Source organism: Nuphar pumila, chromosome 6 (genome assembly GCF_984573655.1).
Source record: "Nuphar pumila chromosome 6, dmNupPumi1.hap1.1, whole genome shotgun sequence".
Taxonomy (NCBI): Eukaryota; Viridiplantae; Streptophyta; class Magnoliopsida; order Nymphaeales; family Nymphaeaceae; genus Nuphar; species Nuphar pumila.
The window spans coordinates 77,983,362-77,996,646 of NC_143254.1; the positions used below are offsets into that span (position 1 = coordinate 77,983,362).

The 13,285-nt window shown below is 41.8% G+C and overlaps 1 protein-coding gene across 1 annotated transcript; it reads right to left on the reverse strand.

Annotated features, from left to right (window-relative positions):
* Positions 1-3,325: 3,325 nt before the first annotated feature.
* On the reverse strand, positions 3,326-6,602 carry LOC149834944 (indole-3-pyruvate monooxygenase YUCCA6-like). The gene is made up of 4 exons (XM_090010342.1): positions 5,933-6,602; positions 5,192-5,440; positions 4,966-5,088; positions 3,326-3,558 (listed from the first exon to the last, which is right to left on the reverse strand). The coding sequence occupies exons 1-4, from the start codon at positions 6,548-6,550 to the stop codon at positions 3,346-3,348; spliced, it is 1,203 nt and encodes a 400-aa protein (XP_089866468.1). The 5' UTR covers positions 6,551-6,602; the 3' UTR covers positions 3,326-3,345.
* Positions 6,603-13,285: the final 6,683 nt, after the last annotated feature.

Consider the following 13,285-nt stretch of genomic DNA (forward strand, 5'->3'; position numbering starts at 1 on the left):
GGAAAATTACCATTTTACCCCTAGGTCATCCCGAACCCCAGTCAGTCGGAGTCAACTAAGCTCATTGGTTAGTTCAAAACATTTAGAATATCAATCATTTCAAGCTCATTTGAGCTCACAGTGAGAAAATCATTTCCATTTCTGACCATTCCTGCCAAAATGGGATCATTTCTTCAGAAATGAGCTTATTTCTCACTCAAATCTAAGCCAATTGTCTCTGAGTCAATCATTCATAGTCATTCATACTCCCCAGAGTCTAACTTGAGCTCAACACGAGTTCGAGTGCTTCTGTTTCAGTTCAAAACCATTTCTAAGTGTTTAGGAGCCCATTTTAGTCCATTTTAGCTCTTTCAACTGAAATTGAGCCGAGTTCAGTCAGTTGAGCTAGTGTTTGAGACTTGATTTTAGTTCATCTCAGTATTACTGACCTTTGTTTTAGCTCAAACCCAGTTCAGGTTCGTAATTCACTTCATTCCAATGACCATTCCATACCATTTCTCTAAAAATGGCAGGTTTTCTTGAAAATTCAGTTGGAAAGGTCAGTTGAGTCAGTGTCCGTTGAGTTCATTTGAGTTCTGAAACTCTAAAACCCAGCTCAATCCAGTTCATTTCAGTTGAATCCAGCTCAAACCCTACTTGTACACGTGACACTATGCACATTCATATGGATATTATGCTTCTTACTCAGACGTGGTAGTCTGACCCTTTCTGAATTAATGTTTTTCAGGAAACTGAATGACGAGCAATTGCGGTCGTCGCTACGACAGTGCCATGTGACCATATCTTCTTCGGATGTCCTGAGGAATATGACTTGTAATAAATGATTAAGTTGTATATAATAACTTGTAGTATTTCAATACAAGAATTTATTTTACTTAAATGCCTTGAGTCTGTGCTACTACTTGTAACCCGCCCAAATAATTTGACGAAGGATTTAATAAAGCTTTTCCGCTGTTGTTTAGAAAAAAAATTTTATTCCAAAATTTTCAAGTTAAATATTTGGGGCGTTACACATATGGGTTAGAGAGAATAGCAGAATAACAACATTAAAGGATCAGTAAAATAGGTTAGAGATTAACCTATTCATAAAGGTATTTTCAATATGCTAAAGTACTGAAGGTGAATTGTAGTGTAGTACATAAAAATATGATATTTCATAAAGGAGTGTTCATCTCCATGACTCATATGATTCATTCTTGTGATAAAGGGTAGCATATGAACCCACATGAAGAATTAAATTGAGATAACGAAATAAACCTCGATTTAGTACACTTTTAGTGTTAATGGGTCAAGTGGGAGAATGTTGGACATACAGATCTGGGTCCATCCCATTGGGTGGCCCGGTTTGACATTAAAATAAGGTAGTGAGCTAGTGGGCATGATAGTGGAGGAAAATTAATGCCATAAGAGAGGAGGTTATGTGAATGTGGATGTCCACATTCACTATATTTCCTCTCCCTCCTCCATTATATATAGGGATGACTGACCAATAGATGATGAGTGACCATTGTCATATAGTAACAACCTTAGCCTAGCCTACATTCAGTTTATTTGGTTCAGGGTCCTACTCACCGTCGACCTAAGGCTTGGGCTCATCGTAGGCATCGAACGATTGAGAAGAACGTCGAGCACCTGCACTCGCACACCATGGCATCTTGAGGTACATTTTTTGTGCTTGACATTGCAGGAAACACCAATAATTCAAACTCTTGGTTAATTAGTAGTCGACTTAGTGGGTTAGCTCGTACGTTAAGAGACGTCATGAGTTTCATACCCGGGGGGTGTGCCCCTCATCGTAACGCTGAAGCTGAGGGATTGTTTCTTAATGACTTGTTTAATTGCTCGGTAAAACAATCCTATCTGAACACTACTGGCTAGGTGCAGAGGTTTTTTTGACAAGTGGGTTTTTGTTTCACGCATTTTGCTCTTTTTTTGGGCTTTTGTTCTTCGCGTTCTGGACAAGGGTGGAACACTGAGGGACCCACTAAACACACAAGATGCTAGGTTCCAGGCACCCCACACGTCCTCCATTTTCATTGGGCACAAACAACAACAACCTACTCAAACACCCCCTCAGGTTTTATGCCGAGGTTATTTGGGCTCAACGAATGATGATAGTATATGTTGGCGACCATAAAATCGGACATTCTCTGTTGAGAAACAACGCTTTTAACTACTGATGGATAAAAAAAAACATGAGAAAAAAAGAAGAAAATGGTCACACAAATAATAAAGATTTTACATAGTTCAACAATAATTGCCTACGTCTACGATCACATTGATCATTCTTCTTTATTGATTGAGATATATTACAAGAGCTGGATTGCCTGTTTTAAATATAACGAGTCTATGAGTTTTATAAAGAGTCTACTAGTGTTGTTGAATATAACAAAGAGGTAGTTTCAAACAAAAATTAAGAATTTATATGAGGCTCCACACTCCAACATTTTCTCCCAGCTTATAAAAAAAAAGAATATAGGGTATTAAGTCCCAAAGTCACTAGAATATGAGAGCTAGAATATAAGAACTAGAAATATAGGCATTTTCAACACTTTTTTTTGCAAATCCAACCACGTGGATGTGTTTGGCATCTTAAATTTGTTAGGAATCAATTATTGGATCCTGTATTTTTTATGAAAAATATGATTTTTGAATGATTGAATATTTATGAAGAATATGAGCCATTGATTTTAAAGCCTTAAAAAAAATCTCCTTTTTTGCATCAAAATCTAATGATTCAAGAGAGGGTTCTTATAAAACCAAACATGCAGATCACATCGTATAGTTAGAGATTTAAGAGAAAAAATAAAAAATTCATGAAAATCACGGTTTACACATTAGTTACAATATTCTAGTGACTAAGTCCCATATGCAGTCATAAACTAAAATGTGTGTTAAAAGAGACTCTGAACATCTTTGTATTGGGCTTCTGGCTTCCAAACCGTTCCTTAAAGCTTACAGTTATGTTTGATTGTTTTTGGGCATCAATAAAATGAATCTAATACTTAAAAAATGACGATGATGACAAAAGGCAGGAACATAGGGACACTCAGGTTGATATTTCTTTGTAGGCATCAGTGTTAATTGGCTACATAACCACATACAATGCGTGGTCAGGAACACGCTTTGTGTTCCTGTGATTGGTTGCTGTTGCACGGCATTATTCACCGATTCAATGCTCCCCTATTTTAGTGTGTATGCGAGGACTAAGGAGACAACAAGAACTTCAGGAGGAGAATCATTTCCCACATCACAATCTTTCCTTAACTTTTCACTAACCATCTGCTGGTCCACCCAATCATTTGAGCATTTACGTCAAAAAAAAGGACAAACATAAACTCTCTCTCATATATTTTTCTTGTCCAGGGGAAAAGTAAAATATTTGGTTTCCTGGTTCCATTGCTGAGCAATATCTTGAGCTATTCTTGTGGCATCCATTGAAGCTCCGATCAGGCCTCGCCTTGTGAAGCCGGCTGCATAAAGACCATTCTCACCCTTCCAACCGTTCGGAAAGGGCGTCGTCGGACAACCATCTTCTTTCGAGAAGAATTTTCCTTCCTGTCAATGAATAAATTTCTGCAGGATGAGAAGGTCACAGACTTGAGGAGATCTTTTAAAAAAGGTCTGTACGGGGTACCGATCACCTTGTGTTGGGACGTTGCAGGTTCAAAACCCAATGGTATAGTGTTAACTGGTAAGGGTCTGCCCAAACCCAGCTTGCCTTTAAAAAAAAAAAGTCTAATACGGGGTAGGAGAGGAGATTCTATCGTTCAAAATCAGTGTGGACCATGTTGAGCTTGACAATTAAAGATGATAATCATGTGCAGTGGGGTTGGTTGGCCATACGCATGGACCGCCTCTGGTGATGGGACCTGATGGACCACCCAATTGTATTCTAAAGAAAATGCTTTTACAAAATATCACATAACTTTTGGCATAGTTCAAAATGCGTCTCACATTATAAAATTTTCAAAAGGGCACCCAAATTTTTGCTTATTTTAAAATTAACCGCAGTTGCTACTAAAGTATCTTTGATAAGCACAAAACAATTCCTGTTTTGTTCTCTAACAATTAGAGTATACTCCCAGTCTCATATCCCAACATAGGTTTTGGAGGGTAATAAATTAGATATGATGTCTTCCTTCTTCTTCTTTTTAATGTTTTTTACAAAATAGTCCCCACCTTATAGGGGATTTGCAAAGTAATCCTTGCCTTATGAGATTTTGCTAAATTACCACCGCCTTTTCATTAACCCTTAAAACTAAGTTCTTGAGGTTAACAGCGCCCTTTAAGGGCAGAGAAATTAAAGGCTTCTGCTCTCACAGGAGGAGGATTTTGCAAAGACTGAATAAGACAATGACTAATTTGCAAAAAGTGAATAAAAATTACTGTTCTGTCCTCATCAAGGACTATTTTGCAAAAAACAAATAAAGCAAAGAATAACTTGTAAAAAAAGAGAACATATTTCAGAGAGTATAATGGTCATTTTTGTTAATATATAACAATGGTCAATGCCAAACTGTGGTTAGCTTGCCACCAGACTATTTTGCACTAAGTGCAAAAGGTGGAGCCCAATTCTGTAAAATGTCATAAAGAAGAGACTATTTTGCAAATCACCAATAAGGCTAGGCTATTTCTTAAAAAAAAAATACTTTTTTCAATTATCCTGAAAATATATTTGCATCTATCTTAAGGTAGTCATCATCATTACCGTACCAAACCCAATTGTTTCAATTTATACAAAAGAGCAATCGAACTTTGGAGTAGGAGAGAGAAAAAGTGCTTAATAAATTCTTAAAGCTTATATTTGAATTTGATGCAAATTTCACGGCAAAACTGTCCATGGATTTTTTTTCGTAATGGAAGATTAGGTGCATTGCATTTTTTAAAATATAGACGTCATTTAATTGAAACGTTAAATATCATCACCAATTAAACGAAAAAGAGAACATGAGATTATGTTACCGTAAGCCACGTGGGAACATTGCTTCTATAACCGGTTGCTAGTATTATAGAGTCGTATTCTTCTTCCCTCCCATCCACAAACCTTGCACCTGTCGCTGTAAAACTCCTCACGCCCGGTACCACCTGCACCAAAATAGTAAATAGATATTTAAAATTGCGCGGGCGCGCACACACACACACACACACACACACATACTAATTATTATTAGTACCCGTATTATCGAACCTTGATTTGGCCAGATTTTATCCTTGCAAGTGTGCCCACATCTAAAACAGGCGTCTTTCCTGAAGCGAATTTCAATTCTAGTGGCCCCATCTCAGGTCTCTTTAGCCCCAGTTTTGCAGTATCTCCCAATATGAACCATGACAAGAAAAGCACAATCCAGTCTGCCACTCTCAACGGAATCCATCGTAGCAACATTGTTGAGAAACCAAACGTTGATCTCCCTAACATGTCCCTCGGTAAAACATGCACCTTCAACAGGCAAAAGATGGTAACAGAGTTTGTTAGTAAACCATAACAAAAACAGAAATAAATGGAAACAGAGAAAAATCTAAGCTTTAAAATAAGTCCCACTAAATGTCTTTTTGATGGAGCTAGTGAATACGTTCAGTACTCCATGTGTTGTCATACCATCCTGGTGCCTTCAACCGCACCACTTAGTAACTTTGGAAGACTGTACATGTAATTCGACACCTTGGTTACAGATCCTAAAGTACGTACAGTAATTATAACTCACTTGAACATAAACTAATGAAATTAATTTTCGTAGTTCATGAATCTGGCTAAGCTTTATGTATTAAAAAACAAACAAACAAGAAACTGGCTAAGTTTTATACATCCTAAATGATCCAGTTTTTCATCATCTATTTCCTTTCTATTTATGTCAGATACTCCAGTTTCAACCTAAATGATCCAGTATGGTATTATAGATGCTAGATAAAAGAATAGAGAGCTAGCTCTTACAGTGTTGCGGACCACCATAGTTACACGCGCACCACTGTTGCATAGATCCAAGCAAACTTCCATGCCTGAGTTGCCACACCCCACGACCAACACCCTTTGGTTCTGAAAATTTAAGCCGCTTTTGTACTGGCAGGTGTGGATGATTGTTCCTTTGAATTCTTCCATCCCGGGGATTTTCGGAATCACGGGCTCACCGTTCTCACCTGTGGCAACCACCAACCATCGGCATATAAACTCCCATCCGATGGCTGTCTTCAGCCTCCAAAAGCCGATGCTGGCGTCGAATTCTGCACAAGTAACTTGTTCACCAAATCTTGGACGGATCTCAAAGTGGAGAGCGTATGTTTCAAGGTAGCGAATGAACTGGTCCTTGGTTGGGTAGAGGGGAAAGTCGGAGGGAAAGGGTACGTGAGGGAGCTCACAGAAGAACTTGGGCAGATGAAGGCTGAGGCGGTCGTATGTCTTGAGATTCCAGAGGGAGGCTATGCACTTCTCTCTCTCTAGGAGAAGGTAGGGAACCCCTTGCTCTTTCAAGCACGCAGCAGTAGCTAGACCAGAAGGGCCTGACCCCACGATCACCGGCCCCGGTACGTACACACACCTGGGTTGGGTTTTCATCCTAGTGATGGCTGCTGCCCATATGGAATCTCTCTCTCTCTCTCTCTCTCTCTCTCTCGGCTGGTTAGAGAACTGAAGTGATAACAACAATAGGAGGTGGCCGATGGATGCAAGGAGTTTGTTTGTCAAGAGGCAGAGGTCGGGCCTGAATTGAAAGTTTGGAGAACAAATAAAACGAAACTTAAGCTGTCAACAAGAGAGGAGGTTTTATACACCGCTCTTCTCTCGACGGTAATGAGACGAAGAGAAGGCATGAATTTATGTCTATACACATGACATCCACCACACGGTGGGTTCCATGTGGCTGTCTCTTATGTGGAGCTGGGTGCTGAGTGGGTCAGCTCCTACTTTGCTGGGACCAAGTCAACCGAGAGAGTCGATCTTAATTGAGGAACCAAACCAGAACATATATGTTAGTTTGGATTCGGATATTTATCAGGTCAGTCATTGAGCAACCGAACAGGTCCATATATGTTAATTTGGGTTTGGATGTTTATCGGGTCTGTCATTGAGGAACTGAACCAGACCATATATGATTTTTCAAGTTTTCAAGCACGAACTCGGTTGTGCCATCACGGGTTGGGTCCTTGTCGGGTTGATTGGCTTTGTGGAATTTAAACTTAATTATATACAAGTTTTTCTAAAAAATAGTAGTAACAAGTTGTTTGGTGCAGTGGTTAGTCTCTTGTTTCTTATTGGTGAGCTTAAGACTTGGACTATGATCACAACTATTTAACTTTTATATTAAATACATAAGACACACTCGTTGACAGCCGTACATCTACGGTCATACTTTATTCACAATTTCTAGAATAGAGATAAATTAGAAATGTATTTCACCAGTTATAGGGGTAAAATAGTAACTTTAAAACATGAGTTAGTGTTAATCCCAACGTTGATTTAATGATTGAGGAAATTTCATTAGGAAAACTTTGGTGGGGCGGCTTCTCTCATCCAATCGGTTGCAGCGTTTGAATTTTGGATCCTTGTTTTCTTTTAACTATAAGAAGTGGATCTTTGGGCCAGGAATGCATGGGCACAGAAATTCACAAACCACGTGGATCGGTTCTACTTCAAAAGTGTAAGAAACCTCGAACTACTTTTGGCTGTTTGGATACATTCGAGATCATGATCATGTCATGTGTACAACACAAACCACGATATTCTGACACCATTGGTTGCCAGGTGAGTACGAATGAGAGGGGGTTACCTTTACAAAGTACCAACCCAGCTTTCTTAGCCACTTATTTGAATGGAAGCTGTAACTACAAGATCGAAGCAGGTTATATGTTCCCCCCGATGATTCACTGAATCCCACGTCTGTGTTCGGGGCTTTGAATGAGCACCACGTATACAAGCACATGGGGCTCGTATTCCCGTGTATGTTGACATAACTTTGCATCGGACTCTGGTGATGTTGCAAAGACTTAATCACCCTTACTTGCTTTTCTTGCCCTGAAATGACGGTTCGAGGAAATGACAAAAATATCCTCCATTCAAAAGTTGTGAAACAACGGGTGGGGAAAAGGACAAAAAAGTCCTCCTTCCAGAAAGTTTGATGTTAACCATTTAAAGTGGAGACGTTCGCCTGCGCCATCTGCTGTAACGGTGCTCCCATTATCAATGTTCCAGTGTTACAAAACATTCCAGTGTCTTCTCTTCATTACTGTTGTCGTTAGGCATCATGGAAGAAAGCAATGATTCACAAACATTCCAACCAGTGCCATCAACCCTCTCACTCTCTCTCTCCCTTCTATTTCTGCTTCTGTGCACATCCATTAGAAGATCATACATTGCTCCATCAAGCACCGACTGACCTGCACATTGACTGTTGTGGAGCCTGATTCAAAGTTTTTACCCTTACAGGAGGAGGGTTTGGGGGCTCATCCCAGCGTGGGTAGCATCATTCAACTCTCACTCTCTCTCTCTCTCCCTTCTATTTCTGCTTTTGTGCACATCCATTAGAAGATCATACATTGCTCCATCAAGCACCGACTGACCTGCACATTTACTGTTGCGGAGCCTGATTCAGAGTTTTTACCCTTACAGGAGGAGGGTCTGGGGGCTCCTCTCAGCGTGGGTAGCATCATTCAACTTGAAGAGTTGTGGAGTCTGATTTAGAGTTTTTACCCTTACAGAAAGGGGGGTCTGAGAGCTCCTCCCAGTGTGGGTAGCATCATTCAACTTGAAGAGTTATGGAGTCTGATTGAGAGCTTTTACCCTTACAGAAGGGGGGTCTGAGGGCTCCTCCCAGCGTGTTCATGGCCTTTTGCCCTTACAGGAGGGGGGTCCGGGGGCTCATCAACCCTCTCTCGCTCTCTCTCCCTTCTATTTATGCTTCTGTGCACATCCATCAGAAGATCCTACATTGCTCCATCAAGCACCGACTGACCTGCACATTGACTGTTGTGGGTCCTTACTGATGAGCTGCCTCTAAATTTATTCGACTCTGGGTCCTTACTGCACTTGAAGTTGAGTCGTTGTATTTTTTGTTATTCGGTGGGTGGTGAGGCCCTCCTCTACTCTCTCAAGACTCTTAGCTTGGGCAATCTTTCTTTTGATGATTGTGGAACCACAATCATCAAAAGAAAGATTGCCCAAGCTAAGAGTCTTGAGAGAGTAGAGGAGGGCCTCACCACCCACCGAATAACAAAAAATACAACGACTCAACTTCAAGTGCAGTAAGGACCCAGAGTCGAATAAATTTAGAGGCAGCTCATCAGTAAGGACCCACAACAGTCAATGTGCAGGTCAGTCGGTGCTTGATGGAGCAATGTAGGATCTTCTGATGGATGTGCACAGAAGCATAAATAGAAGGGAGAGAGAGCGAGTTAGAGGGTTGAGATTCCACCAGTAAGATCCGTAGTCCTTCTTGCTGCTAACTCTTTACATTTGCAGGTTGTTTCTTCAAATGATTATAATAATGACAAATATGCGAAGGAGTTCAGTATCAGTGTTTCTAATGCGCTTGCTACTTGTCCTGCTCGGGTTTTGCCAACTCCTCGTGTGAGTTGATCATATGTAATGAACAAAACAATAAATTACATATGATCAACTCACACGAGGAGTTGGCAAAACCCGAGCAGGACAAGTAGCAAGCACATTAGAAACACTGATACTGAACTCCTTCGCATATTTGTCATTATTATAATCATTTAAAGAAACAACCTGCAAATGTAAAGAGTTAGCAGCAAGAAGGACTACGGATCTTACTGGTGGAATCTCAGTAATCCAATCGAGATGAGCATGAGGGCCAGATTCTGCTTACTGAGAAGCACTTAAGCAGCAAGCAACAAACACAAACAATCAAAGCAAGAAAGAGATGCTTCAAACATTGCAATCAAAACAGATTCAACTAAAGCTGGCATTATGATAAATAACCTTTGAAATGTTGTTTTGCCTATCAGTGGGACGTTGACATGTTGCTCTGAGCATAGCTGTTTGGAAGGGTGAAGCCCAACTGTTGCAGCCAATCGTTGGAGAGGTGGAAGAAGAAGAGGAGGTTGCGGCGTTTGAGACGTCGATGAAAATGCCACCCCTCGAAGCCGAAATCAAGTCCGGCAGGGCAGATTGGTCCGGAAATTGCAGGTTAGAAGGTTCAATGAGGCCGCTGCCCGGGCTGTCCGACTGGTTCCGGCGACTGGAACCCAAGTTCGGAGGAGGTTGGAACAAGGTTGGGATCTACGGGGCTTTGAAGGCATCCTTAGGGAACATAAAGTGCCAGGCCAACGTGATAAGGGCTCTATTTGAAGCATGGTGCTGGGAGACCAACACCTTTGTGTTTTCGTGGGGAGAGATGACGATCACCTTGGAAGATTTGGCGATGATGGGACTCCCATTGCTTGGAGAGCTCGCTCGAGAGGACCCCAACAATTTCTAAAGCAACAGTGCAGAATCCGGCAAGGCTTGGGCAATCTTTCTTTTGATGATTGTGGTTGTAATGTATCGTTGAAGTTAAAATGGGGAATGAACTGACAATAGAAATCGCTAAAAATTTACAGAAATAAACTAGACTCAATAACGAAGACACCACTTTTTACGGATTTGGAATGTGACCTCCGGTTAGGGAGATATGGCCCTGACAAGTTGGTCCTAATTCGGGTCGGGATTTACAGCGATTTGCTTACTGAATAACACTACAAATCGCTATAGCGATTTGCGGAAGACACTACAAATCGCTATAGCGATTTGCGGAATTATTTACAGAGCCGGTACTGAGATCTCATGTTCGGGGGTTTCAAACCGGGCCACGTATAAGATGCAGACCGGCATGTATCCCCATGTGGGTCGCCATCATATTGCATCGTAATTTGGTGCCGCAGCAAAGACTCAAGTAACCTTTACCGCCATTCGCTTCCTCTTCCTCGGACGGACATAAATGCCCTCCCTCTAGAAAACTGAATCGTCAGTTCGTGAAAATAACAAAACTGCCCTCCATCGATATCGCGGGAAAACGTTCTGCAGGTGGTTGTAATGTATCGTTGAAGTTAAAATGGGGAATGAAATTACAATAGATATCACTGAAAATTTACAAAAATAAATGCCCTCATTCTAGAAAACTGAATCGTCGGTTCATGAAAATGACAAAACTGCCCTCCATCGATATCGCGGGAAAACGTTCCGCAGAGTTTGCGTATGTAGCAAGCGTTATGTTGTATGATACAAATAGTTCAAAAAAATCCTTTTCCGCTCTAAGCACTCTACCGGAGATTCTTTGCTTTTATCTCGAGTTGCCGGAGCATCCTTTCCTTTTTACCAGAGCATCTGTTTCCGTCTTACGCGCAGTCGCAGCATCGTTGCCACCTTCTGTTGCGTATTAGTTGTTACTGTTGCTTACTCTACAGTTGGAATATCCAAATTCCCATCGTTTCGGTGAGTTTCGTGTAAGTTTTCTTTCTTCAATCTGAAGATTGGTTCTTATACAAGGATTTGTATTATGAACCCAAATATTCCGACGATTTCTAATGATGATGATCGTGTATTGTGTTGTGCAGGTTAGCAATGTCTGCGCCTCATCAGATTAGAGATACCCCGTCGTTCTATGGGTTGTCTATTAGAGAAGTGATCCGCCAGTCCCATCTATCTAAAGTTTTTGAAAGATACCAAAATATACTTAAGATTGAGAACGATGAAGACAGGGAAAAAGCCTTGGAATCGTATTTTGTGGAGGATTATCCATCAGATATCGAGGCTGCGGACCAAAGGAAGAACTCTGAAGAACGGAAGATGCAGAACAAGGATGACGAAGAGAAGGCAAAGGCAAGAAATATTGCTGAGAATTTGAGAAGAAGGCTGAGGATTGACGCACATGCGAGGGAAAAGAGGAAGAAGAATGCGGAGGAGTGAGAAAGGGATGTTAGCAATATGATGGCGGAGGCTCATAGGAGAAACTTGGAGAGTAGAGCAATGCGATAGAAGGAGGCGGAGGAGAGGCAAAGGCAAATGAATAAGGAGGAAGAGAAGGAACAGAATATTCCTCAGTTTGAGGAAGAAAAGGAAAGGCGAAGAAGAGAGTTGGAGTTCGAGGAAGCTAAGGAAATGCAAAGGCAGCAGAAGGAGAATGAGGAAAAGAAGGAAAGGCAACGGAAGGAGATGGAGGAGGAGGTAGAGAAGGAAAGAGAAAGGAAGAAGCAGGAGGAAGAATTGCAGGAAAGAAGGAAACAACAACTGCAAGAGAAAGAAAGGCGGCGGAAGGAGAAGGAGGAAGAAAAGGAAAGGGAAAGGAAGAAGCAGGTGGAAGAACTGCTGCAAAGAAGGAAACAAGAAATCGAGGAGAAAGAAAGGCGGCTGAAGGAGAAGGAGGAGGAAGAAAAGGAAAGGGAAATGAAGAAGCAGGAGGAAGAGGCGAAAAGGGAGAGACAAAGGAAGCAGAAGGAGGAGGAGAAAAGGCAGAGAGAAAGGAAGGAGGAGATAAAGGAGAGAGAAAGGAAGGAGAAGGAGGAGGATGCGAAAAAGGAGAGAGAAAGGATGCAGGAGGAGAAAAGGGAGAGAGAAAGGAAGGAGAAGGAGGAGGAGAAAAGGCAGAGAGAAAGGAAGCAGAAGGAGGAGGAGGAGAAAAGGGAGAGAGAAAGGAAGGAGAAGGAGGAGGAGAAAAGGCAGAGAGAAAGGAAGCAGAAGGAGGAGGAGGAGAAAAGGGAGAGAGAAAGGAAGGAGAAGGAGGAGGAGGAGAAAAGGGAGAGAGAAAGGAAGCAGAAGGAGGAGGAGATAAAGGAGAGAGAAAGGAAGGAGAAGGAGGAGTGTGCGAAAAAGGAGAGAGAAAGGATGCAGGAGGAGAAAAGGGAGAGAGAAAGGAAGGAGAAGGAGGAGGAGAAAAGGCAGAGAGAAAGGAAGCAGAAGGAGGAGGAGGAGAAAAGGCAAAGAGAAAGGAAGGAGAAGGAGGAGGAGGAGAAAAGGGAGAGAGAAAGGAAGCAGAAGGAGGAGGAGGACAAAAGGGAAAGAGAAAGGAAGGAGGAGGAGGAGAAAAGGGATAGAGAAAGGAAGGAGAAGGAGGAGGAGAAACGCGAGAGAGAAAGGAATCAGAAGGAGCAGGCGGAAAAGGAGAGAGAAAGGAAACAGAAGGAGGAGGAGGAGAATAGGGACAGAGAAAGGAAGCAGAAGGAGGATGAGAAAAGGAAGGCGAGAGAAAGGAAGGCGAGAGAAAGGAAGGCGACAGTGGAGCCGGTAGAGATGGAGATTGAAAGCCAGTTCGAGGCAGTGGACCCACCAGAAAGTCCCAGGTTGGAGCGAGAACAGCAG